Source organism: Lingula anatina, chromosome 10, assembly GCF_051362555.1.
Source record: "Lingula anatina isolate TDL-2025a chromosome 10, LinAna3.0, whole genome shotgun sequence".
Classification (NCBI taxonomy): domain Eukaryota; kingdom Metazoa; phylum Brachiopoda; class Lingulata; order Lingulida; family Lingulidae; genus Lingula; species Lingula anatina.
In genome coordinates this window covers 5,585,711-5,613,294 of record NC_141776.1, presented here as the reverse complement: position 1 = coordinate 5,613,294, position 27,584 = coordinate 5,585,711, and the positions used below count along the sequence as shown (strand labels likewise).

The window sequence follows — 27,584 nt, the reverse complement described above, 5'->3', positions numbered from 1 at the left end:
CAAAATGTTTGTAGTTAAGAGATGCCCAAACCTGACACTTCCGAGGCATGCGCACGTCAAAGACGAATGTAGATCACACTGGGGCGCCGTCTGTACGATAGGGTGCGCCACTGGCTACACACTGGCTGGAAACGAGTACGTCATTTGTGAGGCGCATAATGCCACCACCGATACTAACTGGGGACCGATAACTGGAGCCTGCAACAGTAAGTTTATGCTTTAAAGACAGCTGTTTTTGATACGAGAGGAGGAAATGACTTGATCAAACCCGGTGGCGCAATTTAAATTCAATTTCTGTCTGACTCTATTGTAAAAAGAATTTCCATCGAGCTTACACTGAGATTTTTAGTAACAAAAAACTATTTAGCAATATTGAATGAAGTATTTATACAAACATTTTTCTTTCTTGCCTTCGTAATTTCTTTTCACAAAATTCAATTTCTGTCTGACTCTATTGACCCTTAACGGTATTACATGTGTTCAATTCCAAAAGGTGAAATGCTTTGAACTTTACATGCGTACAATTTCCAGTTGTTCAATGCTCCGAACTCCCAGTCCGCCCCCACACCACAAAATCCACCTGCAGACAGCCTTACAACTACGGAGATGTATGTCAACAGAAATGCGCTGATGGGTACGAGCTCGAGTCGGGGAACGCCACTAGAACATGCACAGAACAAGGGGTGTGGTCGGGGGAGCCTGTTAATTGTACAGGTAATAAGTTGTGTTATAATACCCACCGTGAAAGGAAAGTCCTGTTTTTTTTTAACACCACCCAGACGTCATACATGTACGTAACTCCGGATATACGGAAGCGATTTTGTTGGTGACCACGACGAGGTTCATTGAACAAGGCGACAGGAATGACGACACCGCTCTCTTGTTTGGAAAATTATCCCATCCTATCAACGACTCTTTGTACGTCATGTATTCATGAAAGTATTTGTGTTTGTGTGTGTGTGCGCGCGCGCGCGTGCGTATGTGGAATGTGTTATTAAATTTTACTCGAATAGCCAAATCACTAAATGCAGTAGTGATACGCATTACGTGTTGTTCAAAGTTCAAACATTGCTATTTCGTAAATTCACCGAATAAGACTCGAAATAAAAGTGCTAAATATCAGTGTTCCCATTCCATCCACATATTGATATTACCAGTTCTATAAAAATTCCCGTTCCAGTGAAGAGGTGTCCAGCCTTATCCCCGCCAAGCAATGGCACCGCAATCCCAGGCCCTTGTAAGTCTGCGGACGGCGTGGTGCCGGGTAGCGTATGTACCATCTCCTGTCTGGAGGGCTACCGGGTGGAGGGGAACTCGGAGAGAACTTGTCTCACAGGAGGCCACTGGTCAGGCGTCGCGGCAAGATGCTCAGGTATGTTACGTAATTGAACTTTGGGCAGGTGGAAAAAAGCTGGTTCTTGTGTTCGTTCCGAATGTAATACACAGTGTACGGCGAAATTATTATATTTCACATTAAACACAATTGGTTATGTTTTATTGGGGTAGATTGAGGCCGTCTTTTTGGTCTTTCCAAAGGCGGTCAGATTTTCAAGTTTACATCGACGGGTATTTAATTTTTTCTATCGAAAGACCGTCAAAAATGGAGGATGGATCATGAAAGATAATTTGGACGACCGCAAGAAAAATGTATCTGGATACGCCCCTGGTAATAATATTATAAAACAAATATTGGAGTGCCCAGTAGAAGTTTATCCTATCCATATGATAAACTTCCGTGGATTTATAAAGGAAATGTCATGATTTACCAGTTCCCGTCTTCCGCCCCTGCTATTTATTCAATCATTTTAATGTTAAAGCATGTCTTTTTAAGTGAACGCAGCCCCTTTGTTAGACTGCCCGGATGACATTACGGTCAAAACAACGGGAGGCAACCTCTCTGCAACAATATCGTGGGGAGAACCGACGGTCATTGATGGCAAAAACGGCACCGTAGATTTCACGTACTCCCGTAGCAACCCAGGGACATTCACTGAAGGAACTCACACCATCGTTGCCACGGGTCACCGTGATGGTGACAGCGGGACGTGCACATTTCACATCCAGGTTATAGGTGAGAATGGTGACAGGCACGGGACGTTTGCATTTTAATTTTGATGAAAATGTCTATGTTTTCTACTATTTGAGCATTATTTTTAGAAAAAAAAATAGTACAGCAAATGTTGTTGTATTTTCGATGAATGATGTTGCGGCTACTTTAAAAATTTACGTTTCATCGCACAGTACCAAGATGCCCATTAGCAGACGAGACCAAGGAATCTGGTATAGTTTACATAGACTGTCAGAATCATGAAGGGGCCACTTGTGCTGCCATCTGCCGTCCAGGGTACCTACAAACGGGATATTCCAATAGAACATGTGACGTCATAGATGGCGTGGCTGTATGGCGCGAAGGAAACTTCAGTTGTCGGGGTAACGAACGGTTCATCTTAAGTTACCGAATTTTAGTCAAGGGAAATTTTTAAGACAGGAATTTAAAACAATATGTAATAAAAGTTGTACAATGGTGAAGTGAAGAATAGAATACAGTTTAGAATGAAGTTTATATAAAACTTTATCATTTAAGCGTAATTATACATTGGATGAGCGAAATTTTGAAGGATGATATCTTCAGAAATTGCATAACGAAAATCCATGGCTTTTGAATAACAGTTGCGCACGATGTTCCCATAAATATGCTCTTGTTTTGTCTTTTTGCCATAGATATTGAGCCTCCTAGTCTGTCCGACTGTATCCCGTTTACTAGGATAGTCTTAGAAAAAGGACAGGACAAAACAAATGTGACCATATCACCGCCAGTATTCAATGACAATTCTGGAGTTGTCACAGTGACAAAGAACGCCACACTTCCAACATCCCTCCAACCAGGTAGTGCATTATCGGCTTGTAGTTTTTTGGGGGCAGGGACTAAGCTATAATGGTTAGGGTTAGCCTGACCTAAGTGGGTCAAAATCTAGGTCGAGACTTACCTGTCCCAATGAATGGGAAGCGGATTCTCTATTATGGGGTACATACTGTCACGTTACACCAGTATATGGTTTAGTATACTTTTGTATGTGCGTATTCGTACATGCGATTTCAATAAATTATCTAAACAGTTATAGGTAACTGTTACGAATAAGCAAACTTCTTTAGTCTTTTTCACATCTATTTTATTTGCTTGTCATTGAAATTGTCACGTAGAAACTGAAATGAACAAAATACATCAAATTAAGAAATTATCCTTAAATTATGTTACAATTACAACTTATAAAGTTCCTATTAACTGTTTAAATTACTAAATGATTCATAAAGTCTTACCTCATTGCGGGAATTAGTGACTTTTAATGATCAGAACATAACTAACTATAAGCGCGTGCTCTAGTCAAAAAAGTAAAACGCTATCTCCACCGATGTGCATAACAGCTAAGACGGGCCAAAACCTTAACATGGCTCCCCTAAATTGTGAAAGCAATTTACACAATATACACTGTTTACCTTATCATTACGTATAAAAAATATTTGCTCGGAAATTATTAAGAATTACCGTACCTTAAACACCTTTAAGGAACATCAAAACTTACTGTTATTAAAACATAAAATACTTTGCAATCTCATAAACACAAATAGTCCAACATGTAACTGTCTTTAGAAAACAAAAGTGTTCATTAAATCTACACAAACTGTAGCATAGAATCATAACAAACTGACATTGTCACAGTTAACAGTTATTTTGGCTCCTCGACGGGGTCTTCTCCGGTCAATAAAAGAATTAACTTGTGCACTGGTCTCTCATATGTAGAGTCCCTAACTTTCAACTTGACCTTACGCACATATCCATCTGCACTTTGAAAGGTTTCTGCTATGCGACCAAGTGGCCACTGATTTCTTGGTGCACTGTCATCTATCATTAGAACAATATCTCCAACTTGTACATCTCTATGTTGTTTGATCCACCTTTTTCTCTCTTGTAATGTAGGAAGAAATTCCTTTCTCCACCTGTTCCAAAATTCATTGGCTAGATATTGAACATGTCGCCATCTTCGATGAAGGTATGTGTCTTTCCTTATGAAATTCCCAGTTGGTGGCATCACGACCTTAGTTTTCAGGGTCAGGAGCTGATTTGGAGACAAAGGCATTGGAGAATCTGGTGACTGTGTATCAATGTAAGTCAAAGGTCTACTGTTAACTATGGCTTCTGCCTCAATTAACAATGTGGACAAGGTATCATCATCTAAACGGTCACTGTGAGCTGTGAGAAGTCCTGATAAAGCATTTCTGGCTGATCTGATCATCCTTTCCCACACGCCTCCCATATGTGAAGCATGAGGAACATTCATTTCAAACTGAATCCAGTCACAATGGTCTTTCAGAAGTTCTCTCCTGATCTTGTCCTGATCCATATCCATAAAGGCAGTTTCTTGTTCTCCCTTAACTCCAATGAAATTGGTTCCACGGTCTGCTCTGAGTAGACGTACTGGTCCACGCCTGCATACAAAGCGTCTGTAGCAGTTAATGAAAGAATCTGTGCTGAGTGAATATGCAACTTCTATATGAATAGCACGTGATGCTAAACATGTAAACATAGCACCATATCTCTTCATCTGCTTTCTTCCCTCCTTCACATAGAATGGTCCAAAGAAATCTACTGCACTGTAGGTGAATGGAGGTGCTGGTTCCAGTCTGTCAGCTGGAAGATCTGACATTTTCTGACTCTGTGAGTTTGCTCGTAGCTTACGACAGGTCACACATTTCCATATATATGATCCAATCTTGGCATGGCCAGAAATTATCCAATAACCACTAGCTCGGACTTCATTAAGAGTAATGCCACTTCCTGAATGTCCGCATCGTGTATGATAGTGGTCAATTATGAGATTTGTAACGTGATGATGCTTAGGCAGAATCACTGGGTGTGTTAGCTCTCTGGGTAGATTTGACCTCTTTATACGACCACCTACTCTGAGTAGTCCATCTTCACATAAAAATGGGTCTAGGCGGTACAGTGAACTGGTTTTCTTGATTTGTTCGTTGCGATATCTTGCCTGTTTTCTCTCTGTGTGTTCACTGTTATCTTCTCTGTTAATTGCTTTCAGTATTGCAATTTCCTTCTCAAATGTAGCAATCTGTGTTGACTTGAGAATGATCTTTTCTGCCACTTGTATTTCTTGAACATTCAACGGTTCATTGCTGGTCTCAACTGTGTTCTGCTGTGTAGATTTCCTGTTCTTAGCTTGTTTCAGCTTCTGTATGAATCGTAAACACCACGTAACAACTCGTGTTGCTCTGTTCCAGGAAGAAAACCTTTTCAATACATCAGACAAGTGATCGTGGTTGGTTTCTACTTTAGTAGCAAATACATTGACTTCAGATTTGCGTACTTCTGGGTCATCTGGTGCTAGTCTGAATTGGGTATCAGTGGTAGATAGTGGTTCATCAATGCGCAGAAAGTCTGGCCCACTCCACCACTGTTCATTCTGTAGTAGCTCTGTCACACCTGTTCCCCTGGAGGCTATATCAGCTGGGTTGTCACTGGACTTAACATGCCTCCATTGGGATGGCTGACTGACTTCTCTAATTTGTTGTATTCTATTTGCTACAAAGACATGAAATCTCTTAGCATCATTATTGACATACCCTAGAACAACTTTGCTGTCAGTCCAATACACATGGGTGATGTCCTCATACTCTAACTCCTTGGCAAGAAAGGTCCCCACCTTTATAGACATCACTGCTGCTGACAACTCTAAGCGTGGGACTGTTACTGGTTTAGAGGGAGCTACCTTGGACTTGCCCATAACTAATGTGGTTGCTATTCTTCCTGTGTTGCTTTTAAGTCTCAAGTAACTACACTGACCTAGGCCTTCTACACTGGCATCTGAGAAGTGATGAAGTTCTGCAGTAGTCACTTCACCAAAATCATTTGGCTTATAGCACCGTGGTATATTCAACTTGGTTAAGTTCAGCAAATCTGAGCGCCATCTTTCCCATCTGCATCTAATACTCTCTGGCACTTGATCATCCCACTCTGCACCGTCTCTGCATAGCTCTTGGAGAATTTTCTTACCGGCAAGGATGAATGGTGAGACAAGGCCTAAAGGGTCAAATATGGAACTTACAGTGGAGAGAATTCCCCTTCTTGTTAATGGCTTATCATTGGTCTGGACCTTAAACTGAAAACTGTCCGCTTCTACACACCACTGTACTCCTAAAGCTGGGCATATTGGCAATGTGTCTCTGTTAAGGTTAATGTTTCTCATTTCTTTGGCTCTCTCTGACATTTGGATTGTATTCATCACTTCACGGTTGTTTGATACTAGCTTGTGAAGTCTTAGGTTACCTTTGTTCAGCAGCTCTCTTGTTTCTCTAACAAGACGTATAGCTTCTTCACTTGACTCGATGCTCTTGAGTCCATCGTCTACATAAAAGTCATTCTTAAGAAAGGCAATGACGTCTGGTGAATACTCATCTTGGTAGTCCTCTGCTAGTTTCCTCAGTCCATACAATGCGCATGCTGGTGAACTTATCGCTCCAAATATATGAGACGTCATTCTGTATGTGATGGGATTACTACTGAGGTCACCGTCTTTCCACCATAGGAACTGTAAAAACTTTCTATCCTCTTCTTTCACTTTAAACCTGTGAAACATGTTCTCCATGTCACCCATGATTGCTACTGGCTGCTCTCTAAACCTCAATAAAACACCTATGAGCGAGTTATTCTGATCAGGTCCTTTCAACAGGCAGTCGTTTAGCGCAACATTTTCACGTTTTGCACTGGCATCAAACACCACTCGTAATTTCTCACGTTTCTTGGGGTGATATACACCATGATGTGGTAAGTACCAACCTCCATCTTCATGAGGTGATTCTTCTGCATAGCATTTATCTATGAGGTCCTGCATAAAACTGTTATAGTGCTCATAATACTTCGGGTTGTGGATTAGCCTTTTCCTTAGCTGCTCTAGCCTGATCTCAGCTGCTGGTTTGTTGTTTGGCAATGCTGGATGTCCATCTTTAAATGGTAGTGGCATCTCATAAAAACCCTCGTTGAAATGTATGCCTTCCTCCATAATCTTCATGAACTTCTGGTCTTGAAGGCTTAACTTCTCATCTTTCTGTTGGTCGAAACCTTGGTCAAAGAGACTGCAAACCTCAGCGGGGCTGATCTCTGTCACTTGTGTTCTAAAGGCAAAGGCATGTGTTCCAAAGCTCTTGTTCTCATCTATGGGTCTTGATTTGTCCACTGGCCCTACTATACCCCAACCTAGGTTACATCTGTATGCATATGGCTCCTCTCCTCTACCATGTATGTACTCCAGACCTCTAATGGCTTTCATACAGTTTACTCCCAACAGCAGTCCTACCTCTATGTCTGGGCGATAAGGAGTAATCTTATCAGCAATTGAGTGCAAGTGTGGCCATTTCTTAGCAGTTTCTGGTCTGGGTATCTGTGATCGCTTAACTGGAATGGAGTCTCTGGAGTATGTATCTGGGAGCTCAATCAATGTCTCTTGGTTCAGACCTCTCACAACAAGTCCTCTAACTTTCCTGCTCGGGACGGTTTTTTCTCCAAGTATGGTTGAAAGTCTGATGTCTACATGCTTCCCTTTACATTCGAGTTCACTGAGGGTCGAGGACTTTACAAAGCAGGCATCTGACTGCTCGTCTAGTACTGCATATACCACTGAATAAATGTCTGGATTATCCTCGTGGTGTACTACAACTGGCACTATCATGGAATGCACATTCTCAGAACTGTGGGTGGTATGGCATACAGCTGCTCCCACTACTTTACTAGTGTAATTGTCATCATGTAGAATTGTTGGATGATAAGAGTTACATTTTTGGCATTTCATTTTACTTCTGCATTCATGTTTTCTGTGACCATATGCAAGGCACCCAAAACATAACCCATTATTCTTTATAATGCCGATTCTTTCATCCATTGTCTTTTCTTGCATTTCTGGGCATTGGTGAAGTTTATGTTGTTCCTTGCATAATATACACTTGTGAACGTGTCTTTCGTTGTTGGATGCAGAGGCACTAGACAGTACTGTTTGTGCTGGAACTCTTCTCCTTGGTGCTGGTATAGGTCTCTCTGGTGGCGGTGGAACCTTTCCAAAAATGGGGTCAGCCAATTTTCGTGCTTCTTTCTGCACAAAATCGACGAAAACCTGAAAGGTTATCTTCTGTCCCCTTTCCTTCCTTTCATATACTATGCTTCTCCATTTATCATGCAATTTGAGCGGCAGCTTCGTCATTAGCCTCTTAAGGTTATCGGGATACTCGAGGACTGGAATGGCATCTATTTCTTTTACTGCATATTCACATTCCCTTAAAAATATGCCGTATTTGTCTAATGCGACATAATCATCATGCTTTATCACTGGCCACTGTAAAGCACGGTTTATATACGATGTCGCAATCTGTTCTTGGTCCCCATACCTTCTCTCAAATTCCTTCCATGTGGCCTTGAAACCAATGGATGCATCTAAGTGAGCGAATCCTAGCGTAATTTCATGAGGCTCACCTCTGGTGTATTGCAGTAGATAGTTCAGTTTTTCATCGTCAGAGTCGCATGTTTCTATGATTCTACTTTTGAACTGTCTCTTAAACAGCACATATTTGATCGGGTCACCTTCAAATACTTGAATCTGAATTCTTGGTTTACTGAGTTCCTTTGCTATCGTAGTTTGCTCACACAAAGTGAGTGGGGCACAAGATGTTAGTGCATTTTTGGGCGTAGATGTCTTTTTTATATTTGACTTTGTGAAATTAAAATGCTTTTCCAACTCACACATGGTTTGGTCTATATCCGACTCTACCCTTTTCAGTTCTGCTTGCAGCAGTAACATTTCCGCTTGTGTTGCCATCTTTTCTAAATACTATGCTGATCGTCTTTCACTAAATCGTCGCTCAGTTTCTATTATCTTTCACTAAATCGTCGCTGAGTTTCTACTGTTACGAATAAGCAAACTTCTTTAGTCTTTTTCACATCTATTTTATTTGCTTGTCATTGAAATTGTCACGTAGAAACTGAAATGAACAAAATACATCAAATTAAGAAATTATCCTTAAATTATGTTACAATTACAACTTATAAAGTTCCTATTAACTGTTTAAATTACTAAATGATTCATAAAGTCTTACCTCATTGCGGGAATTAGTGACTTTTAATGATCAGAACATAACTAACTATAAGCGCGTGCTCTAGTCAAAAAAGTAAAACGCTATCTCCACCGATGTGCATAACAGCTAAGACGGGCCAAAACCTTAACAGTAACTTTGATATTGCTTACATTATAATGACGTTAAAAAAGTGAAGTTGTTATAACGCTATTTGCATTTTTTGTCAACATGCATGCTTGTATTTGACTTAAGCTTGAAAACGTTTATTTCCAATAAGACTTTTGCACTTCTTGAACATTTAATAATTTAAATGAAACTTAATTCTCATTGTTTCACACATAAAAAAAACAGGTAATCACACTGTCGTCTACACTGGAACAGATGGCGCTGGTTTATCCACTGCCTGTGCCGTCGTGGTATCAGTAGTCGACCTTGAACCCCCGCACGTGCCGGACTGCATGCCGTACCGGGAAATCTACTCCAAAACGAGTCCAAGCGGTATGGACATCCAGGCGCCTCGCTTTACCGACAATGTGGGCATAATTGAGGAGACAGCTCAGGGGTGAGACATTTTTTTCATATTAAGAGCACATTTGTATAAAAATGGTTATCGTTGATAATGGATACATATGCTTGTATATTATGGTTAATATGTTCTAGATGGCATATATTATTTTCGTAACCAATTGAGAAATTCAACGAATCCCAAAAAAATGTGCTAAATACCAGAAAATGATCACATGTACCCTGCATGAATCTGTATAACATAAAATAAATTCAGTTATATAAGAGAACTGTTAAGTGCTTCATTTACGAACGTTTAATATTTATACTGCTATATGGTCCATCTAATCGTTTGAATGACCAATGTGCTATATTTTGTGAACGAAGAAAGAAGATGGGTGTGAAGAAAATGCATACTTGTACATTTATACATGGCGCTACACAGACTCTATGTGGCTAATGACCACCTGTTGAAAGGCATTCTTAATGCGTAATTCTTTCCACAGAAATCCAAACAGCCCAGTGTCCTGGGGATCATATGACATCACGTATAGCGCATCGGATGTATCTGGGAACGTGGCTACCTGCAAGAGTCAAGTTGCTGTGATAGGTCTCTCTCTCTCTCTCTCTCTCTCTCAAACGCTCTGGACCTCTTTATAAATTCCAAAAATTGAGAAATATCATTGTCATTTTCAGCCAAGAGTTATATTTTGCCCGCTCTCGTTCAGCAGCTTGTCCCCCGTTTTGAAAAAAATTACCTTAATCCTTAGTACAATGTGTCTAAATTTACCTTAATCCTTTGTACAAAGTGTCTTAGTTTATTGGAAGTTATTAAAACAGTTCTGATAACTGAAACGCAACATTTCCTGTTTCATACTGTGCTTCTCGTTTATTTCCATTAAAGGCAAAACGTGCAATGACCTTCCCGACCCTTTCAACGGAAAGTCCGTGTCGCGTGTAGATGGGAAATCCAATCTGTGGACAATAATATGTACATCTTCATTCTTGACGCTACCTCAGTTCTCGGACTATTTCTACAATTGCACGCAAGGTCGCTGGCACCCAACGTCGACAGCCATCCCTTGCTTAGGTAATAAAGTTGATGTCCATTGCATATGTGCTCATATAGTCTCTTTATTCCCTTTGGTTTACTGGTAACTTGGACAGTGGCCCAGCAAACACTGAACGTTATTATAACCTTACCATAACGGTTTTAGTTATATATATAAAATATAAACGTTATGGTAACGTTATAATAACGTTCTGTGTATTCTGGGTATGCCACACACTGTACTGTTTTAGTGTGTTGCACACCATGCAATGAGAATAGAGTAATACAAGCCCAAATAAAAAAAAAGGTTAATGTCGTTTTCACTGTCCAGAAACTGGCATTGCTGTATAATGAAGAAAAATGAAGTTGACATCCTCCAATAGACAGCGCTGTCCAATGTGTTAAAGAGTACATTATAAGAGCCATTTAAAGTTCCTCTAGTTTTATGACTCTGGCTTTAAAATATCTATGGAGATCAATATGGTCATTCGCAATTGTTCGATACTTTACATTGCAGCCAAACATCCATTCAACAGAGTTAGACTATCCGGGAGTTTCATCCTTGCTAACCTCAAAGGGCGCTGTACGGATGACGTGTACAGACAACAGATGGCGACAGCGTTCAAGAGGATGCTTTTAGACCGCGGATTTCAGGGTGTTTGCAGCGTGTACTCGTGTAAAACTGATGTCACCATAACATGTGAACCTGAACCTATAGCGCTATTTAATACTGACGTAGAATCAAGGTATCAGAAGAGTTTGATTAAATATATTTCTGACGATGATCACGAAAAAGGCAAAGACATTTTGTTTTTTTGGTATCTCTTTGTTGACGTATATTTATTTGAAGACTTTTTATATTGGCGATGTTGTTTGTTGTGTAGACTTTTTGTACTTGTATATTGATAATGATAGAAAAGACAAAAACGTTTTGTTTTATGGTGTCTCTTTGTTTACGTATATTTATTTTGAAGACTTTTTGTATATTGACGATGTTGTTTGTTGAGATATTTGAACGTAAACTATCATTATACACCGATCCTACTATCATCATATACGCGCATTGTTTTCACTGTCATAGAAATTAATTGCATTGGGCATTTTAAGAAATAACCAACAAAGTTAATTTCTTATTAGCATATCCGTACCACATGATTTGCAAACGATGGTGGATAGTTCGACATTGAAGTTGCGAAGGGAATTAAAAAATGAAATAACATTTATGGTGGTGGTAGCGGTGGAACGGCATGAAATCACAGTGGTCGCAGATAGATCTAGTATCCAAACTCCACAGGGCAACTGCCGAGATGGGCAGCAGCTAGTTTCAGGAGGTTGTGGTAAGTCCCTTACATCCCTTGGATGAATAGGAAAAAGCAACGTGTGAAATAATGCATTTATGTTCACAATTTACACTATTGGCAAGAAATAATTCATGTAAGATTATACAATGTAGTTTTTCGGCAAAGAAACACATGTAAACTGGGTCTTGTGAGAAAGAAACAGATTCCACAAATTCTAAATTTGATGTCGACTTGAATACTATATATATATATATATATATATATATATATTGCCAATAGTTACTTGCAAAGATCACGTCCTGCACATGAAATAGTTTCCTGACAATTATAAGCTACAAATGGAATTATTAAATATGCTGCACGATTAAAGATCAGCCGATCTCTTTCCCACTCTGTGCCAGTTTCTCTATTTGCTATTATCATGACATCTATATTGCACGAGCCCAACCGGATCCCAGCCCGTAACCTATACTTAGCCTGTTACGGACTTGCGGTGGGCTTTAGATAATATATAAGGAGTGCTGAATGAATGTTATTTGTCGTCCAGTTGGTAAACGTAATTGTAAATATCACAGACATACATTTCCTCATACAAAGAGTGTTATTGGTTTTAAAATCACGCGTATGCGTCATTTTTTAGTGTCTTGTCCACAAGGAACATTCTTCAACACTGAAACAAGGCAATGCGTCCTCTGTCCAAAAGGAACCTACCAGCCCATTTCAGAAAACTTGTTTTGCCGCCCTTGTCCAAATAACACAACCACGGACACTATGGGAGCTGCCCATGTATCTGAGTGCGTTGGTAAGTTTAGCCTCTGGTCTTATTTGAGCTGTATTGCAGACGAAAACGAGACTCTTGCGTGGATAGCGTGCTTGTGTATTTTGGCAGTTACTTTTGAGTGTTTCTTTGACAGTAACGCACGTAATATGCGGCGATGTTTGTCCTGCAGGCAAGGTTAAGTGGCGGTGAGGCAATATTCAATATAAGGGGAATTAATATCGACATAAAATAGAAACGGCTTATTAACATATTTAATTTTTGTACTACATGTATAATGCAAGACGCATAAGTGGACATTGTCCATTTACACAATAATCCACATTTTATCGTTTTGCTTTGGGGCGAGCATTCTGCATGGCTGACGTGTCATCTTCCAGGGTACTGTCAGTGTGACTCGTATTCCTACAACGGCCTTGAGCCTTGTATTACAGCGTGTCCATGTGGTGCCCCAGAAACAAGGATCAGAACTACAGACGGTTGCGGCACACCATGTACAGGTACAGTACATGTGTAGGCATCGGGGTGTAGATTTATGCAACACTGCCCACATATTTCAGAAGCTAAAGCATATTGTAGTTATAAACTTTTTATCTCCCCCCCCCCCCCCCCCGGGCTGCTTTAACTGAAAACCATATATTTGTCTCACAGGGCTTCTGGATGTTAAATTGACCACGAAAACTTTCTTTGTTGCCACTGTAAAACATGAGGATTTTATTGGGAGGGCGGTATTGAGCAAGTACTTGCGGTTCCAGTTGTTAATTGTACTATGTTCCACATCCAGTGCATCACTGTAATACTGCTACACTGGCTTCAATATATATATCTGAAGTGAACTCACCTTTGACTGAATGTTGGTGCTGCACTGGCCACTTTTTTTTCAGATGTTCTATGCGCTGTTCATACAAGACCGTTTTCCAATACGACGCCCCCTTACGTAGGTGAGTACATTATATTGGTGTTTTTATGATACCTGAGTATTTTTTATGTTTGCTGTCGGAGTCACCAAGTACAGTGTATTAAGAAATAAAAGAGCAACCGGGGCATTGTGAAAACGTTGTCATTTATATACATGTATTAGGCACACCGTGTGGTAGCCTGATTGTCTTTGATTTATACAGGCAAGCCCCGTCTTGGACACACTTCCATCACATTGAACGTAACCTGTACGTGTTATACGGGCCATCATTTCTTACCAATGCGATAACAAATGGATAGAGAAGAGAGTAAAATCCTTTCTCCCGGGCTTAGATTTAAAACGATTTGTTACGTCTTCCCACTTATTCCACTCTAACACAATAATGGAGTGTTACTAAGACGAGTGTGTATGATATAAACGCTTAATTCACAGCTGCTATGTTTTAATAACTAGCATTTTTTAATATAATAACATTTTAAATAAAATGTATCTGTAACTACTCTGAACTGATTTTATAATAGTCTTAGACTGTATATGATTTTTATTTCACTTTTTAGATTTTATGCCAGCAGGGATAGCGGGCGGGGTTGGAGGAGCAGCGGTTTTGTTAGTCCTAATTATAATCATATTTTATAAACTGAAGTGAGTGAGTTAACCAAACAGTATTAAGAAAATGCCTAATCTATGATTATCAAAATGTTTTATACTGCAAGATTAGTAGCTCATATTTTAGTGAACGCGGAAAGTTAAACGTTACAGTATACTTTTTCTACCCTATTCCATAGGCGCATAATCTCTTAATTTCAATGGCTGATAAGATCACGTTGTTAAAACTAAAGATACACCCACAATAATTATACTTGAACACCATTTGGTAAAATTATAGGAAACGAAGGAATTCTGTCCCTTCTTCCGCATTTGAACAACCAGAAGACCAAGAAGAATCATACGAAAGATTACGAAGTAACATAGAAAGCTCAGCCGACTCGGGGTTTTCTGGCGACTCCGCAGAATCTGTGGAACTGTGGGAACGACAATCCACGTACGACGAAATACCAGCAGACGGAACTGACAGCATTTCGGCAGACGATCTTCCTGATCCGCCAGAAGTCTCGAGGCACAAGGCCATACGGCAAAAATCGGGAGCTTATACACACCACCTCCCTCATCTCACACGGAGGCTAACGGAAGAGCGGTCCCAAGGCGCCTCCGACCAGTACACCAACCCCATCGCAAAGCAACCCCCGCCGATCGCAAAGAAGCCACTATGGGCGTACAAATCCGCTTCTACGCGGGTCACGTCGATCGGCGCCGAGCCACCTCCGGATTACGATACTGATGATGATAATGGAGACCTTAAAGTGAGTGGTCCTTTTTTTTTCGAGCTCTTGTTTTTTTCTAGATAGGAGAAAAGTCACAGGATGAGACCCAAAATGTGCTTGATGCACCTTGAGGTTTCCTACCCACAACTTACAAATCAGAAATAATTTTTTCCTTAAACTTTCCGGGTATGGATTTTATCTGGTTATTCTGTTTGCAATTCCCTTCGACGAGGTGTTTTGCACGCCAGCTAGTCACCACTCAGCCGGTCATTTGTAGAGTGTATGGATTCACCGTGGTTTTACTAATGGTCGCTTCTTTTGTCCCACTCCCTTCTTGATATCCCGAATCCCAAATCCAACCTTGTATCACCTGTATATCTTAAAGGCACCAATTTTTGTTTAAATCTTAAATTCTATCCACCTGCACTTCTCTGTGTGATATAAATTAGACTGTATGAAGTACGGCATAATTAGCAAGATGATTCATCTGCACCCTTCGTAATTTTATATAGGCCTGTATTTTTGTATTGATACTTTTCTCTAGTGCTGTATATCATGTGGTTTTCACTGGTTTAATCAAAATTTACAGTTGGGGGACTACCTTTCCATGGACGGCCAAAGTGCCAAACCAGATGGAAAATTGGGCGATTACCTTACAATCGGTGGAAGTGGTGCAATTCCAGACACAAAGGACAATGAGCAGAGTGAGGCGCTGGACGATTACGTCAAACCAAGTGCACCGGAAACAAAGAGCAGCATTGTGGGAGAGGAAACTCGGGAAGCTTCGGAAAGCTCTTCCTCGGCAGTTTTCGTGCCGACTCCAAGACTCGTCACCAGGGAGCGCACAAACACGTATGTGAAACATCCAATACAACCGCAAGCAGGGGCTCCACCGCGTGAAAATGATTCACACTGACATGCCGCCAACTTGATTTACTTGACGCATTCTCAATAATATATACTTCTACAGGCGTTATGATGGGATAATTACACAATAACAAACGGGTTTTTTTTCAGTTGATATATGACTAACATTAATGCTAATTGTACAGGGAAAATGAACGATATTCCAGAAAAGAAATATCTTGTGTGCTTGAATCTGTTGACGAACTAAAGTACTAAGGAAAGACGTCGATCAAGTTGTTATTAATGTACATTGTACTGAAGCTCGACAAAATTAAACATTCTTATTTTAAGAAGCCAGATTTTGTTTGGGCACTATTATATTAAGTCAAGTAAGTGATTTAATGTTAGCATGATGTCGTAGAGTTATATAAAAATGGTAACATTTTGCTGCAGATTCCTTCTACCCTGCAGACAAAGTGAAAAAAATTATAAAAGAAAGTCTATCTAAATATACTGAACAAAAATATAAACGCACGAAAGAATATGTAGATTTATTTTCATATATGGAACTAGAGTATATAGCCAAAAATAACAGCATATTTTACTCGACAAATAGACATCAATTTGAGAGCATTAAAGGGACAAAAAATAGGATTAAAAACGCCTTTTTAGTGCATGGATTGCTTCTTTTTTAACTTATCTGAGAACAATTGCTATGGGTAAAGCATAAAATGGCAGGTAAATGGCCTTAATCAATATCGAAAAAAAGAATCATATTCACCGTCCACTTTCGAACCCCGGGCGTCAGCCATCTTGACACAGTTTGAAATAACGCGGCTTCTCGACTCAGATACGAGATGTAAACAATGCAGACAGCATGTCGTTTCGAAGGTGAGCGTGGACGTGAAGGAGAAGAGGAATTGCTCACCGAATCTTTGCAGGTAAGCGAGTTATATTTACCAAAAGTATTTTAAAATGGGAAGATGGCAGTGGAAATCAAAATGTCTGGCAGAGGAAGTTAAAAAGCGTAGATAACTGCTAATAATTAACGTTTCCTCGGGTAACGCACTCGCAGCCAAATCACTCGCACTGGGTACGTACTACTAGTTATATGAAGCGAGATAGTGCACTTTACCCCTGAGGTGTATAGTTCTGTAAAGCAGGAGGAATACCCTTTTCTGCTCAATGTGGTCATCTACCAGTACTTACAGACTAACCTCACACCATATTCTCGCAGGGGAATCCCATGAGATATACAATGTAACTCGAGTACTAGTGGGGTTAGAGCAATAGAGGGTGTTCTTTGTACGGCACGTAACTACATGTACGTTAGCTTATTTGTAAATTTAATAATATTGTCAATGAATATGATTATAAGGAATGATTTTTTAGCCTTTCAGAGGAGGAATTGGGTGATACACCCCTTCAAGCACGAGTGAAGAGATCAGGTATGTTAATAATTTTAGCAGTATAACATGGGCGGATCCAGGATTATTTGAAAGGGGGGGGGGGTCCGCGGATGCAAAGCCGACCCCCCCTAGTTGGTCAAAATTCTAATTCCAAGTGGGGAATATTAGTGTGATTTTTTTACATCAGTTCTTTGAAACCATGTGTGATTATGTTATTTCTTCTTGTGGCCTTTATGATTTAATGCAGCTGCAGATATTTAAATTTAATTTTTTTTTTTTTTGCCATAATCAGACTTGCTTCTTTATAATAAGCTGGTTATCATGTAGTGATCATGCCCTCTAATTTGTTGATTTTTGTTAAAGAATAGTGCTGTTATGATAATATCAATACATTTTTTTCTTTATAACCATTTTATGTAATTTTACTATTACAGTGCCTCAAGTTATGTCTGGAAAACTCATACCAGGAAGCACTCCAATCTTACAATACTGCATCACTTCAATGTCGGTGTGACAAGTTGTGTAAAAGACTGCTACAAAAAATTTGCAGCGATGACCACATGATCCACCACCTTTTACCAAAACCGAGTGAACAGTTTTATATTATAATGCCCATGTACATGTATTTAAAGTGACAAGACTGAGATCAGCGAGAGCCTCAAGGCCTTTATTTTCTGTGCATTGTCAACTCTTCAATAATTTTATAATTTTGTCAAATACATCCAAAGATTCAATTCTAATGCAATACTTGAAAACTTTTTTAGAATATATTTTAATGTCGAACATGTTTTTCTAAGAACTAGCCCTTTAGTAAATTAACATGTACTATCCAACTATTATTATTAAATAACATATTGTTATGTACAAAGCATAAGCTGCAGTATCAATGAAGCATTAACTGGGTAGAGATTATGAATGAAATAAAAGTTTAAATATTGAAACATCTTTTATTTATATTTGGCAAAAATACAAGAATAAACAAAGTTTGCTACATAAGTTTGGAATTTGGCCAAATCATCTTTATTATTACCTGTCACATGTAATGAATAAGACATACACAGATTCTGTAAGCTAGAATGCATAATTATTTTCATACTCATTAATGCCATCTTCATAAATAAGCCTTCTATTCAAGCATTCACAAACTTTCACATTGTGCAGTACACATTATAGTATGATAACATTTTTGAGAGAGACTTATTAATAGCCAGGCTATCATGTTAAGAGTCTGATGTACATGCAGACCCATGAGGATTGCAGATCAACAAATTATCCCCCTCTCTGTCAGTGTATTGACTTGTGAGCTGTCTCCATGCAAAGGGATGTGTCATAAGAAAGGACCAACCCAACTTACACAAACATAAATTGTTTCATCAGTAAGATATTCACACATACTTTTCCAAGATGTGCAGGGAATAAATAGAAAGGTATAAATATTTCTTTAAAAAATACAGGCATAGCTTCCCTGCATGAATATTCTAAATAATGGCTGAGTGGAGAATTGAATACAGGCACAAGTGTTCACTCAAACCATTTTTGTAGGTCTTAAAAGAAATGACATGCAGTCATTTGCCAAATACAGAATTTTATGCTGTAACAAAGTCACAAAACTGCAACTGGTGATCTTACAAAATCTAACAACACACTGGTTTAAAATCAAGTTGAAATCACAATATGCCACCAGTACCATATTCCATAATACATTTGATGTCATTTAGATTTAAGAAGTAAATGCTGGACCAAAATGGTTTATTCTCAATATCAGGCATATGACTTAGGTTTGGGAGGAAAGACCACCTTGATTTCCAATCTGTCTGCATTATAGCATACATGTAAGTGCTAGATGGTTTGAAGTCAGCAGATTATGCTTTGTCACATTGGCAAGATGAGTTCACTGAATATATCCTGTAAGCAGCACTCGAAAGTCAGGAAAAGTCTCTCACTATCCAACTAGTCCCCGCTTTGGACCCTCAAGAAAAGTTCATCTTTTTTTGGTGGAGAGCCATGGAGTTCCTCTTCCATGTAAAAAACTCTTCTTCAGGACATCATACTGGCAGTTGCTCATAACCTTTAGGTCTAAAAAAGCAAATCAAAATAATAATAATAATAATTTATTAAGATTGCAACCCAGTGGGTTGAAGTTGTACATAGTGTTAAGAAAATTATAATGAAAATAAAGTGAATATTTGCTTGAATAAAACTGAGTTAAAAGACTGCTAATTGAACTTTAAAATTATTGTACTTAGGATAAAAGACAACATAATACTATTGGAAATTTAAAAGTGCAGACGGAATAAAAGAGCATCAGAATCTGTCGGTCTTAAATTGTGGCACTTTGTTACTATTGTTTGATCTTAAAAGACGGTTGGATTGATCAATAAAGATGTGATTCAGTTTGTCAGAGGATTCAGTTATTTTGTAAAAGAAAGTTTTGCACAGATCTCTTCGTTTATCTAAAGTACACATATGCCAGGTTCAGGGTTTCATCATAGTATAGGTCAGGGAAAATAATCTTCAAAGCACGAGTTTGGTCAGTCTCTTAGAGTTTGCATTGCTCTATAGTTAGTCCTGGATGCCACACAGGGCAGGCATATTCTAGAATTGAGTGCACAATACTTTGGTAAAGCTTAGCTCGTTTCAGTTGACGGAGGAAATAGAGTCTTGCATTATGTTTACATTATGTGTCGCCAATTTGGAAAAAAAATTGATAAAAGAGAAATCATGCACCTATATGCCTAATATATGAGGAGTGAATATCAGCTTATTAAAATTCTGCTTACTCTAAAGACGTGTTTTAGTCCCATGTTGGATCATCAGGATCCTTTAATTCCCTCTTCTTCAGCATCTTCCTCCTCTTCCATCTGCACTTCTTCCAGTTCAGGCATACCATAGGAAAAAGTTACCTTGATACTGCAACCAAAAAAAAAAGCAACAGTACATAAAATAAGATAATCAAGTTTGAGAAAAATTATGTAAAAACATAACTGAAATAAGTATAAAATTCAACTGAAATAAGTATAAATGCCATTTTTCTCAATATGATCACCTTAATTATCTAGACTGTCATCTTCAACTGCACTAGTATTAACTACAACTTAATTTTGAAGTTTCTTGATCACTTCATATTGGTTTAATCTCCGAAATACTGGTTGGAAGTTAAAATTGTATGATCTAAATTATTACTCTGGACTATTTAATACATTAGAGAGATGTACCAAACATAAACATGCAATATCCCCTTTCTGATTTATTTATTTTTAATGTAAAAAGGAGACAAATTGTCTTTAAAATATAAAATCAAAATACTACTATTTATTTTCACTTATAGTTGACATGCCATTTAACATTGGGTTAAACTTAGATACAATAACAGCTTCTGCACATTCATTTTGGGATTTAGATGCCTAAAAAAATAGCATCTTTGTCATATGTCTTAATTACTGTGGTATGCCTAGATGTTAGAGGCACAAGAAATGTGCCCTCGGTAAGTCAAAAAATTCGCCCTGGTCATTGTAATGTATATGTAATGAGACTAGTATCTCCCACCATGTCCGTTTTTATTTAAACTTTCTTTGCTCTATAAACTAACCCAAACCCTGTCAGAGTCGACATATGAGCAACACTTGCAATTTCTGTCATCGATACCACTCATATTAGTTACAATTTCATGGCATATTTTGACAGACGAGCCTGACAATCGTTAAGATATACAACGAACACACGTAAAAAAAAAAATAAATCTCTGTGCTTAATAAATATTTTCACTGGTGTCTTATCTCAAAGATTATTGTAAATGGTACTCACAAATCCAGTAAATACTTCGCGGCCAGGCCATTCTTCGTATCCATGGCCACCCAAGCAGGTTTTCATCTGCCTTCTTCCTCGCCGGTGTTTATTGTTTGCCTGTCGTACATTTGCTGATACACTGTTTTACGCATGTTTTTTGTAAAGGCTGTTTCTTTTTTCTTTTTGTTATCTGTCTTCGCGTCTTCGAAGGACTCCCAGCATAACTGAGCCTCCTGTTTCACGTTGTCCTTTCCCGGCAGCTTGAACTGGTTTTAACTAGGTCGCAATACGAGAATCTCGCGAGATCCGGAAGTCTAGAGAGGAGGTGGTTGTTGGTAAACCTCCGCTTAAGCGGAGGTTTTCTTTTTATTGTATTTTCCAAAAATGTTACAGAGCGATGGCGAGTGCCGGGAATGATAGATTAAAGGTTGGTAAATCGCGGAAAAGAAGTGTTAACCTCGGGATAAATCAGGATAAATCAATTTTGGCGCGAAAATCCTCTTTTGTGTCCTTTTAAGGGAAGTTTAAATGCATAGTCCAAGAGTTAGAGCATCAAATACACCATTGGGGGTCAACATCCTGAGTTCACAGACACCATTAAAGTTGTGCACAGCAGTACACCAGCGGCGCATGGACATCACTAAGTTGTCAATAGATGCCTAAGGGATATTATCCCATTCCTCCTGGAGTGCTTCTTGCAGTTGGCGAACATTTTCGAGAGCTGGAATATGATGGCTGAAAACTCTGATCCAGAACATTCCACAGGTGTTTGTTGGGCGACATGGTGCATGAGGGTGGTTCCTAATGCTACCAGTGTCTCTGAAGCGTGTTCCCAGACGGCTGACAGTGGAATGATGCACATTCAGGCATGCTGCAACTTCTGTTACTGACAAGCCAGCACTGAGCATGCTGATGGCATGCTCCCTCATGGTTCCAGACATCTGTGGCATGTTGACAAGTGGCAGAAATACACATTTTGGCGTGTCTTTTTATTGCCTAGACGGTAGAGTGTCCGAGTATTGGTCTTGCAGATTGACCTCTACTCCGTCATGCTCCATTAGTCTTATGGGTGTAAAAACTGAACCTTTGAGTATACTCACGGGGAGCGGCCAAGTGAAACCAGACCACTATAATTGATCAAAACAAATCCATCAGTTCACAAATAAACCATCAATCTGGGCATATTTCATGATTATCCATTTCAACTGACCATTTTAGTTTCGTGCGTTTATATTTTTGTTCAGTATAATAATGATTTTTATTGGTTCTAACACATCATTTATAAAAAAAAGGCTGTGGCCTTACAATAATACATTATAATAATGGTATATGCCTATCAGAAATGAAAACCTTTATATAGAAAATACTGCTAGTACATATAATATATTAGGTTGACGATTGAAGACTGTGTGTAATGAATCTGTGTAACAGGAATGGCAGTCCGCTAAAAACTGTAGTCATTTCTCCATTACTTTGTACAGGTGACATTCGTCCCATATATTTACCTCAATACTCCAACTAACCCTAACCTGTACTAATCATATGGGACTCCGGAATTCCATTCCTACATTGTAGGACTACCATTCCTGTCACACCGGTATCACCAGTACTGTTGCAATGCGTAAATAAAGCCTGTTTGGAAAACACATATACTAGCTGAGGCTTTATATATTTTATTTACATACCTAGCAGATGATTTTGTGGTAGTCTTAAGATTGATTACATTCTCTTTCTAAATTATTTTGTTACATACTGCAGTACATGTATCTGGAGAGTGCCTTTCCTACTGGTATTATAGCGGGTACTTCTGTGGCCTCTTAATGTCATCATTCTTAATAGATTTACCGCCTCTGTGGAAGGTATGGGCCCTATAGCTGCTCTAGGAAGCGTGTCTTCAGTTAAGCTGATTACACTCAGCGAGAGTACCCGCAGAGTTGGATTGATCTACGCAGGCCGATAGCGCCCATGGAGAATGGGGGTATTTGAAAATGCCCCCGAAAGTTCATCACATTCGAAAAAACATCGATAACGTCTCTTCATACAGGTGTATGTATTGTAGGGTGGCGTTCCGTAATTGTTTTTATTATCTTATCATTTTCTTTTGTGTGAACGTTCTTTGTCATGAAGTGCGTTGAGTCAGATGGTTTTATCCCCCGAATAGCTGAACGATTCACTGTCCATCTCATGCGTGTGACAGTTGCTTTTTATATATATTTGTTTTAATTTTGTTCGCAATGTATGTATATTATTTGGTATACGTTGCGGTGTACAGAATGTGGTCACAGACGTAAATATTTGCATCGTGATAGACTGGGCTTCGAGATCTAGGTGGAGAAGGCAAATTAGGTTAATAACGAAGTTTATGGCCACAGTAATTAGTGGTCGGTTTCTCACCTCATTCTCTTCAACCAGAGGTAGTTACAGATAACCATCGCCTGTCTTTATTTCAGGGACATTAGTGCTGGCTCATGACTCTTTTGTCACTTCCTCTTCCATTGTCTGTTGAGGTATGTCCGATGAATACCGATGAGACATCAGCACGCATATAACAATACTGCTGGAAGGCTCAAAATTATCACAGTTTATGTAATTTTATTTCAAAGATCAACTTAAAGATTGAAAGCACTCACTACCAACACTCGAAATTTGTACAAATACTTTTTTCGAAATGAACGTTCTCAAACGGAATGTTGAGATGTTGGTATGTGCTTTGTAGGCTGTTGATTGAGATCGGGATCAGCCCCGTCGTAAGAAAAAATATGTTATAGTGATCCAAAACTATGCGATATTATACTCATTTTTGCTTTATTATTATTTAAGATATATTATAATAACATCTGTAGGTGAAACAAGAATGTAGTGATGAAAAAAAAGTAGGAGGGAAAACCAGAGGACTAGCAGACTCCTTATATAAAATAATGACAGGGAGAAAACCTGATGTGAGAGTGGCCTTTTTCTTCTGTCTTTCTTTCAAATTTTACTGCACTGCAGATACCAATGTTTATAACTTTTTTTGTTGAAGAATGCTGATACTGGTACGTGTTACTTTGGAACGCTTGACCCACGTAGCATCCTAGGGGTATTTAAGTTTTCACTGAGACAGGAAAAAAAAAAAAAAAAAAAAAAAAAAAAAACAGAAGAAAAAATTGCTGAAGTGTTTCCTTTTATTTATACTGATGAATCTGTTATCTGTTTGACAAAAAGCATTTTTGGTTTGACCACATTCTCTATTGTGTCCGTCTGAAGAGAAAAAAGGATACAGGGTATATATTAGAAGCGTTTTACTTGGGAGGGGGGTCTACATATTCAATATACAATGTGTATGCGTACATGAAGAACAATTGCATTATTTTAAAGAAGGTTAAATTAAGTTTTGTTTACATTAATACAAACGCTGGATAATTTTTACAGAAAGTTAATTGTCCTTAAAACGTCCTATATTTTATCAAATTTTCAGCAAGCAATAATCTGTAAAATGAAGCAAATAAAAACAAACAATTTTAACACTGAAAATTCTTATGAAAATGAGGCTATTTAAGGGCCCTTTTATTACTTTATATGAAAAACGGACCTATTTAAAACAACAACTTTTACCATCAAGCAAATGTTGATAACAAAATAATACTGAACGTTGCATGCAGTGAATATGTTAGTTCGAATGTCAGTTTGATCTTTTTTCCACAATTTAAAAGTTTAACTGTTTTCAAGTTTTAACTTGTTACTTAAAAGTCTAATTTAGTTAAATAGTCTAACCGAACAAATGTTGATTCCATGCAATTAATGGTTATAAAATTTAAGTTGACTTTTAGATGAAACATTAAAACAAAAATAGTGAGCAACATGGCAACATAAAAATGACCGCAAACAAACCAATAAATTAACACTGTGGTTGGATAAGGCATGTAGGCCTACATGTGCCTACATCGTCTGAATTACCTTTGTAACCGTACTTGTAACCTGGAATTCAATTGGATATAAAAGTGTTAAGTAAACAAAAAGGTTACTGAGGTGCATAAGCACTTTTAACAGTTCTATATAAAAGCTATAACGACTTTGTCGCAATGTAGTTAGCGCGTTCGATATATTGTTGCTTGCACATGTAAAAAAATGGCGCCAATGAAATATCAGCCGCGTGCTCAAAGTCGACTCGACGCGGAATGTAGTTATTGTTTTGAAAATAAAGTTTCTGTGAATGGTGGCCTGAAAAGATGTTTACAGTGTAATATGAAGTTTTAAAGAACATATTGAACCACGGCAGCATTAGTATATTCATATCAAGCAGACTCTGTGCATATACGCAAGTCATGCCCTGCAATGTGAGGGTCACGCTGTCGAGATCGCCCGGTAAACTGTCCAGGTAAAATTTAAGTAATGCTCGGCAAATCCATAGTGAAATAAGTCAATCAAGTTGTCTAGCGAGATATATGATGCAAGCACGTTCCACAAGGTTATAATTAACTGAAGCGATCTTAATAGCTGATTCAACGAGCCACACGTCGTTTACCGGATTACATAACAAGCAAAGATAAAGTGGTGTTGGCGTCCCGCTGCGGCTTCAACAGCTTATTTTGACAAGGCTCGCGCTACGTGCTGGCTTGAGAAAAACATCATTGTTAAACCTTAGTGTCGATGCGTTAATTACTTATGGTCGCATTGTCTTCTTCCCACGGCGACCATTCATAAAAAGGGGGCGTAGTTAGGTATTAGACGAATTTTTTAATCACCCAACGCGTTAGTGGTGCGTTGTCCTCTGACATAATCCGTTGTACCTTTAAAAGACTATGAATTACTAATTTATGAAGGTTTGTCTCATCTACCATATTTTATTTGGTTCGTTAAGGCTGCATTTGATTCATTTTGATTGTATAATATCCACGCAATGGCGAATTTAGGAGGGTGTCGATTTCTAAAAAAAATCACACCAATGGGCTTGAAATTAGAATTTTGACTAGCTGAATCATAGTTCTAAACCGCACTAAATGGCACCGTTCGCCCTCTAAAATACCACAATTGTTCGGAGACCTTCAGCAGGCCTCGAACCCCATTTTAAGGGGGGGGGGGGGGTCGGCTTTGCATCGGTGGCATGTCACCCCTGAAAACCAGACCTCCCTCAAATAATCCTGGATCCGCCCCTGCCACGAAAGAGAAGTGTGCACCTAACGCGTTTACCAGGGTCCCGTAACTCGTAAGCATGGCGCATTGCGATTACATGGCTGGTAATTGTTTGCATAACTGCTCAGGCACTGCCACTTAGCAGGTCCAGTCTAAGTCTGCTTGACAGCAATCAAGACAGTTAATTTCTCTGACTTAAATCACTTGCTCATCTGTGACAGATAAAAAAGCCTTACACCCCATTTCCATAGATTTTTAGATCGATCTATCCCTGTGGGGAGTCTCAGTAGATTACTGTCAGCTTGGCCGGCTTAAGCGTCTGTCCCGCCTACTAAAAGCTGTAAGGCGGTAATTAACTATGGTGCCCGCTCGGCTGACTGCAATTTAGCGTGAACCCCCAGGGAGTTAGGTCGATCTAAAACTTAATCTTTAGATCGATCTAAATCTCTGGGAAAGCACCCTTAGACTGGTTGCGTAACGAGCAGTTATCACATCGTTGTGAAGCTCAGCTCATGAACAGCGAGTACAAAGCCTTTGGTGCGCGCGCAGAGATAATTGTTACCACATGGGATTTCTCAACAGGGTGAGTTTGAACCAAAATGACCATTTTCTATCTAGAGACATATCTGTGAATGTCTGTGAAAAATCTATCAGTCGCGCTGGTAGAGGGTAGCACGTATGCATGGTCAAAAGGACAGATCGTAGATAATGATGGCTGAAATTTGTAGAGAAATGAAACGAAAATCATGTTGAAATTTCTACGACTGTTTGTTTCATCTAGATTCTTTCATATGTTACAAATGTTTATTTTAACAAACACTGCATTTGATCCAATTTTAATTAAGTTTATCCACGAAAGAGAGGGACACACGGTAGTTTTATTTAATACTTGATGGTGTTTATAATTGTCATTTGACTCACGATTTTGCGTCTTACGATTTTATCACCTGTTTGTATTTTAATTAAAATTGTAGGCCTTCAACAGCTGCCCTCAAACATAGTCTTATCGTTCAGTTCTGTGTTTGCCGAAGTCCCCTCACGTTCGTCCTCGCTTTAATACGTGACTCCTCACACGTTTGAAACCTTATGTTGTTTGCCATGCACTTACATGACGGGTCAATTTTTTATTTATTTATTTTTTTTTGTTTGTGAGCTTGTAACACGTGCGTGTCCGCCTCGGGATATTGTTTATTTTACTCAGTGTTCAGTTTCTTTATAAAACGCATGCCATCACCTACTGCGTGCCAGGAAGTGTCATGCAACATAGTATCGTTATGTATCATTATCTTAATGTCTGTTGCCTTATATGGATTCAGTCGTCCGTCTTTTTGTCGAAACTTATTTGAAAATTATTTAATGGGTCGTGGTATTTTCAGCCTTTTGTTCGTTTTTCTCAATTTTTTCTGTTTACAACGCAAAATTATTTA

General features: G+C 38.9%; 1 protein-coding gene and 1 long non-coding RNA gene across 2 annotated transcripts in view; one reads left to right on the top strand and one right to left on the bottom strand.

Moving 5' to 3' along the window:
* LOC106176257 (uncharacterized) overlaps window positions 1–22,693 on the top strand; it is a 53,154-nt gene extending 30,461 nt beyond the window's left edge. Inside the window, exons 31-49 of the mRNA XM_086997798.1 lie at window positions 15–206; window positions 532–714; window positions 1,181–1,372; window positions 1,832–2,071; window positions 2,242–2,430; window positions 2,722–2,886; window positions 9,481–9,691; window positions 10,140–10,243; window positions 10,538–10,723; window positions 11,202–11,430; window positions 11,822–12,021; window positions 12,626–12,787; window positions 13,144–13,263; window positions 13,648–13,704; window positions 14,240–14,324; window positions 14,569–15,043; window positions 15,594–16,791; window positions 17,243–17,298; window positions 17,694–22,693. Of these exons, the coding sequence (XP_086853924.1) occupies window positions 15–206; window positions 532–714; window positions 1,181–1,372; window positions 1,832–2,071; window positions 2,242–2,430; window positions 2,722–2,886; window positions 9,481–9,691; window positions 10,140–10,243; window positions 10,538–10,723; window positions 11,202–11,430; window positions 11,822–12,021; window positions 12,626–12,787; window positions 13,144–13,263; window positions 13,648–13,704; window positions 14,240–14,324; window positions 14,569–15,043; window positions 15,594–15,920 (3,317 nt within the window). The 3' untranslated portion in view covers window positions 15,921–16,791; window positions 17,243–17,298; window positions 17,694–22,693. The remainder of the gene's footprint in view (window positions 1–14; window positions 207–531; window positions 715–1,180; window positions 1,373–1,831; window positions 2,072–2,241; window positions 2,431–2,721; window positions 2,887–9,480; window positions 9,692–10,139; window positions 10,244–10,537; window positions 10,724–11,201; window positions 11,431–11,821; window positions 12,022–12,625; window positions 12,788–13,143; window positions 13,264–13,647; window positions 13,705–14,239; window positions 14,325–14,568; window positions 15,044–15,593; window positions 16,792–17,242; window positions 17,299–17,693) is intronic.
* LOC147759440 (uncharacterized) lies at window positions 18,253–23,484 on the bottom strand. The gene is made up of 3 exons (XR_015331472.1): window positions 21,064–23,484; window positions 20,040–20,169; window positions 18,253–19,335 (listed from the first exon to the last, which is right to left on the bottom strand). It is a non-coding gene; the product is annotated as an uncharacterized LOC147759440 (long non-coding RNA).
* Between the last annotated feature and the right edge of the window lie 4,100 nt (window positions 23,485–27,584).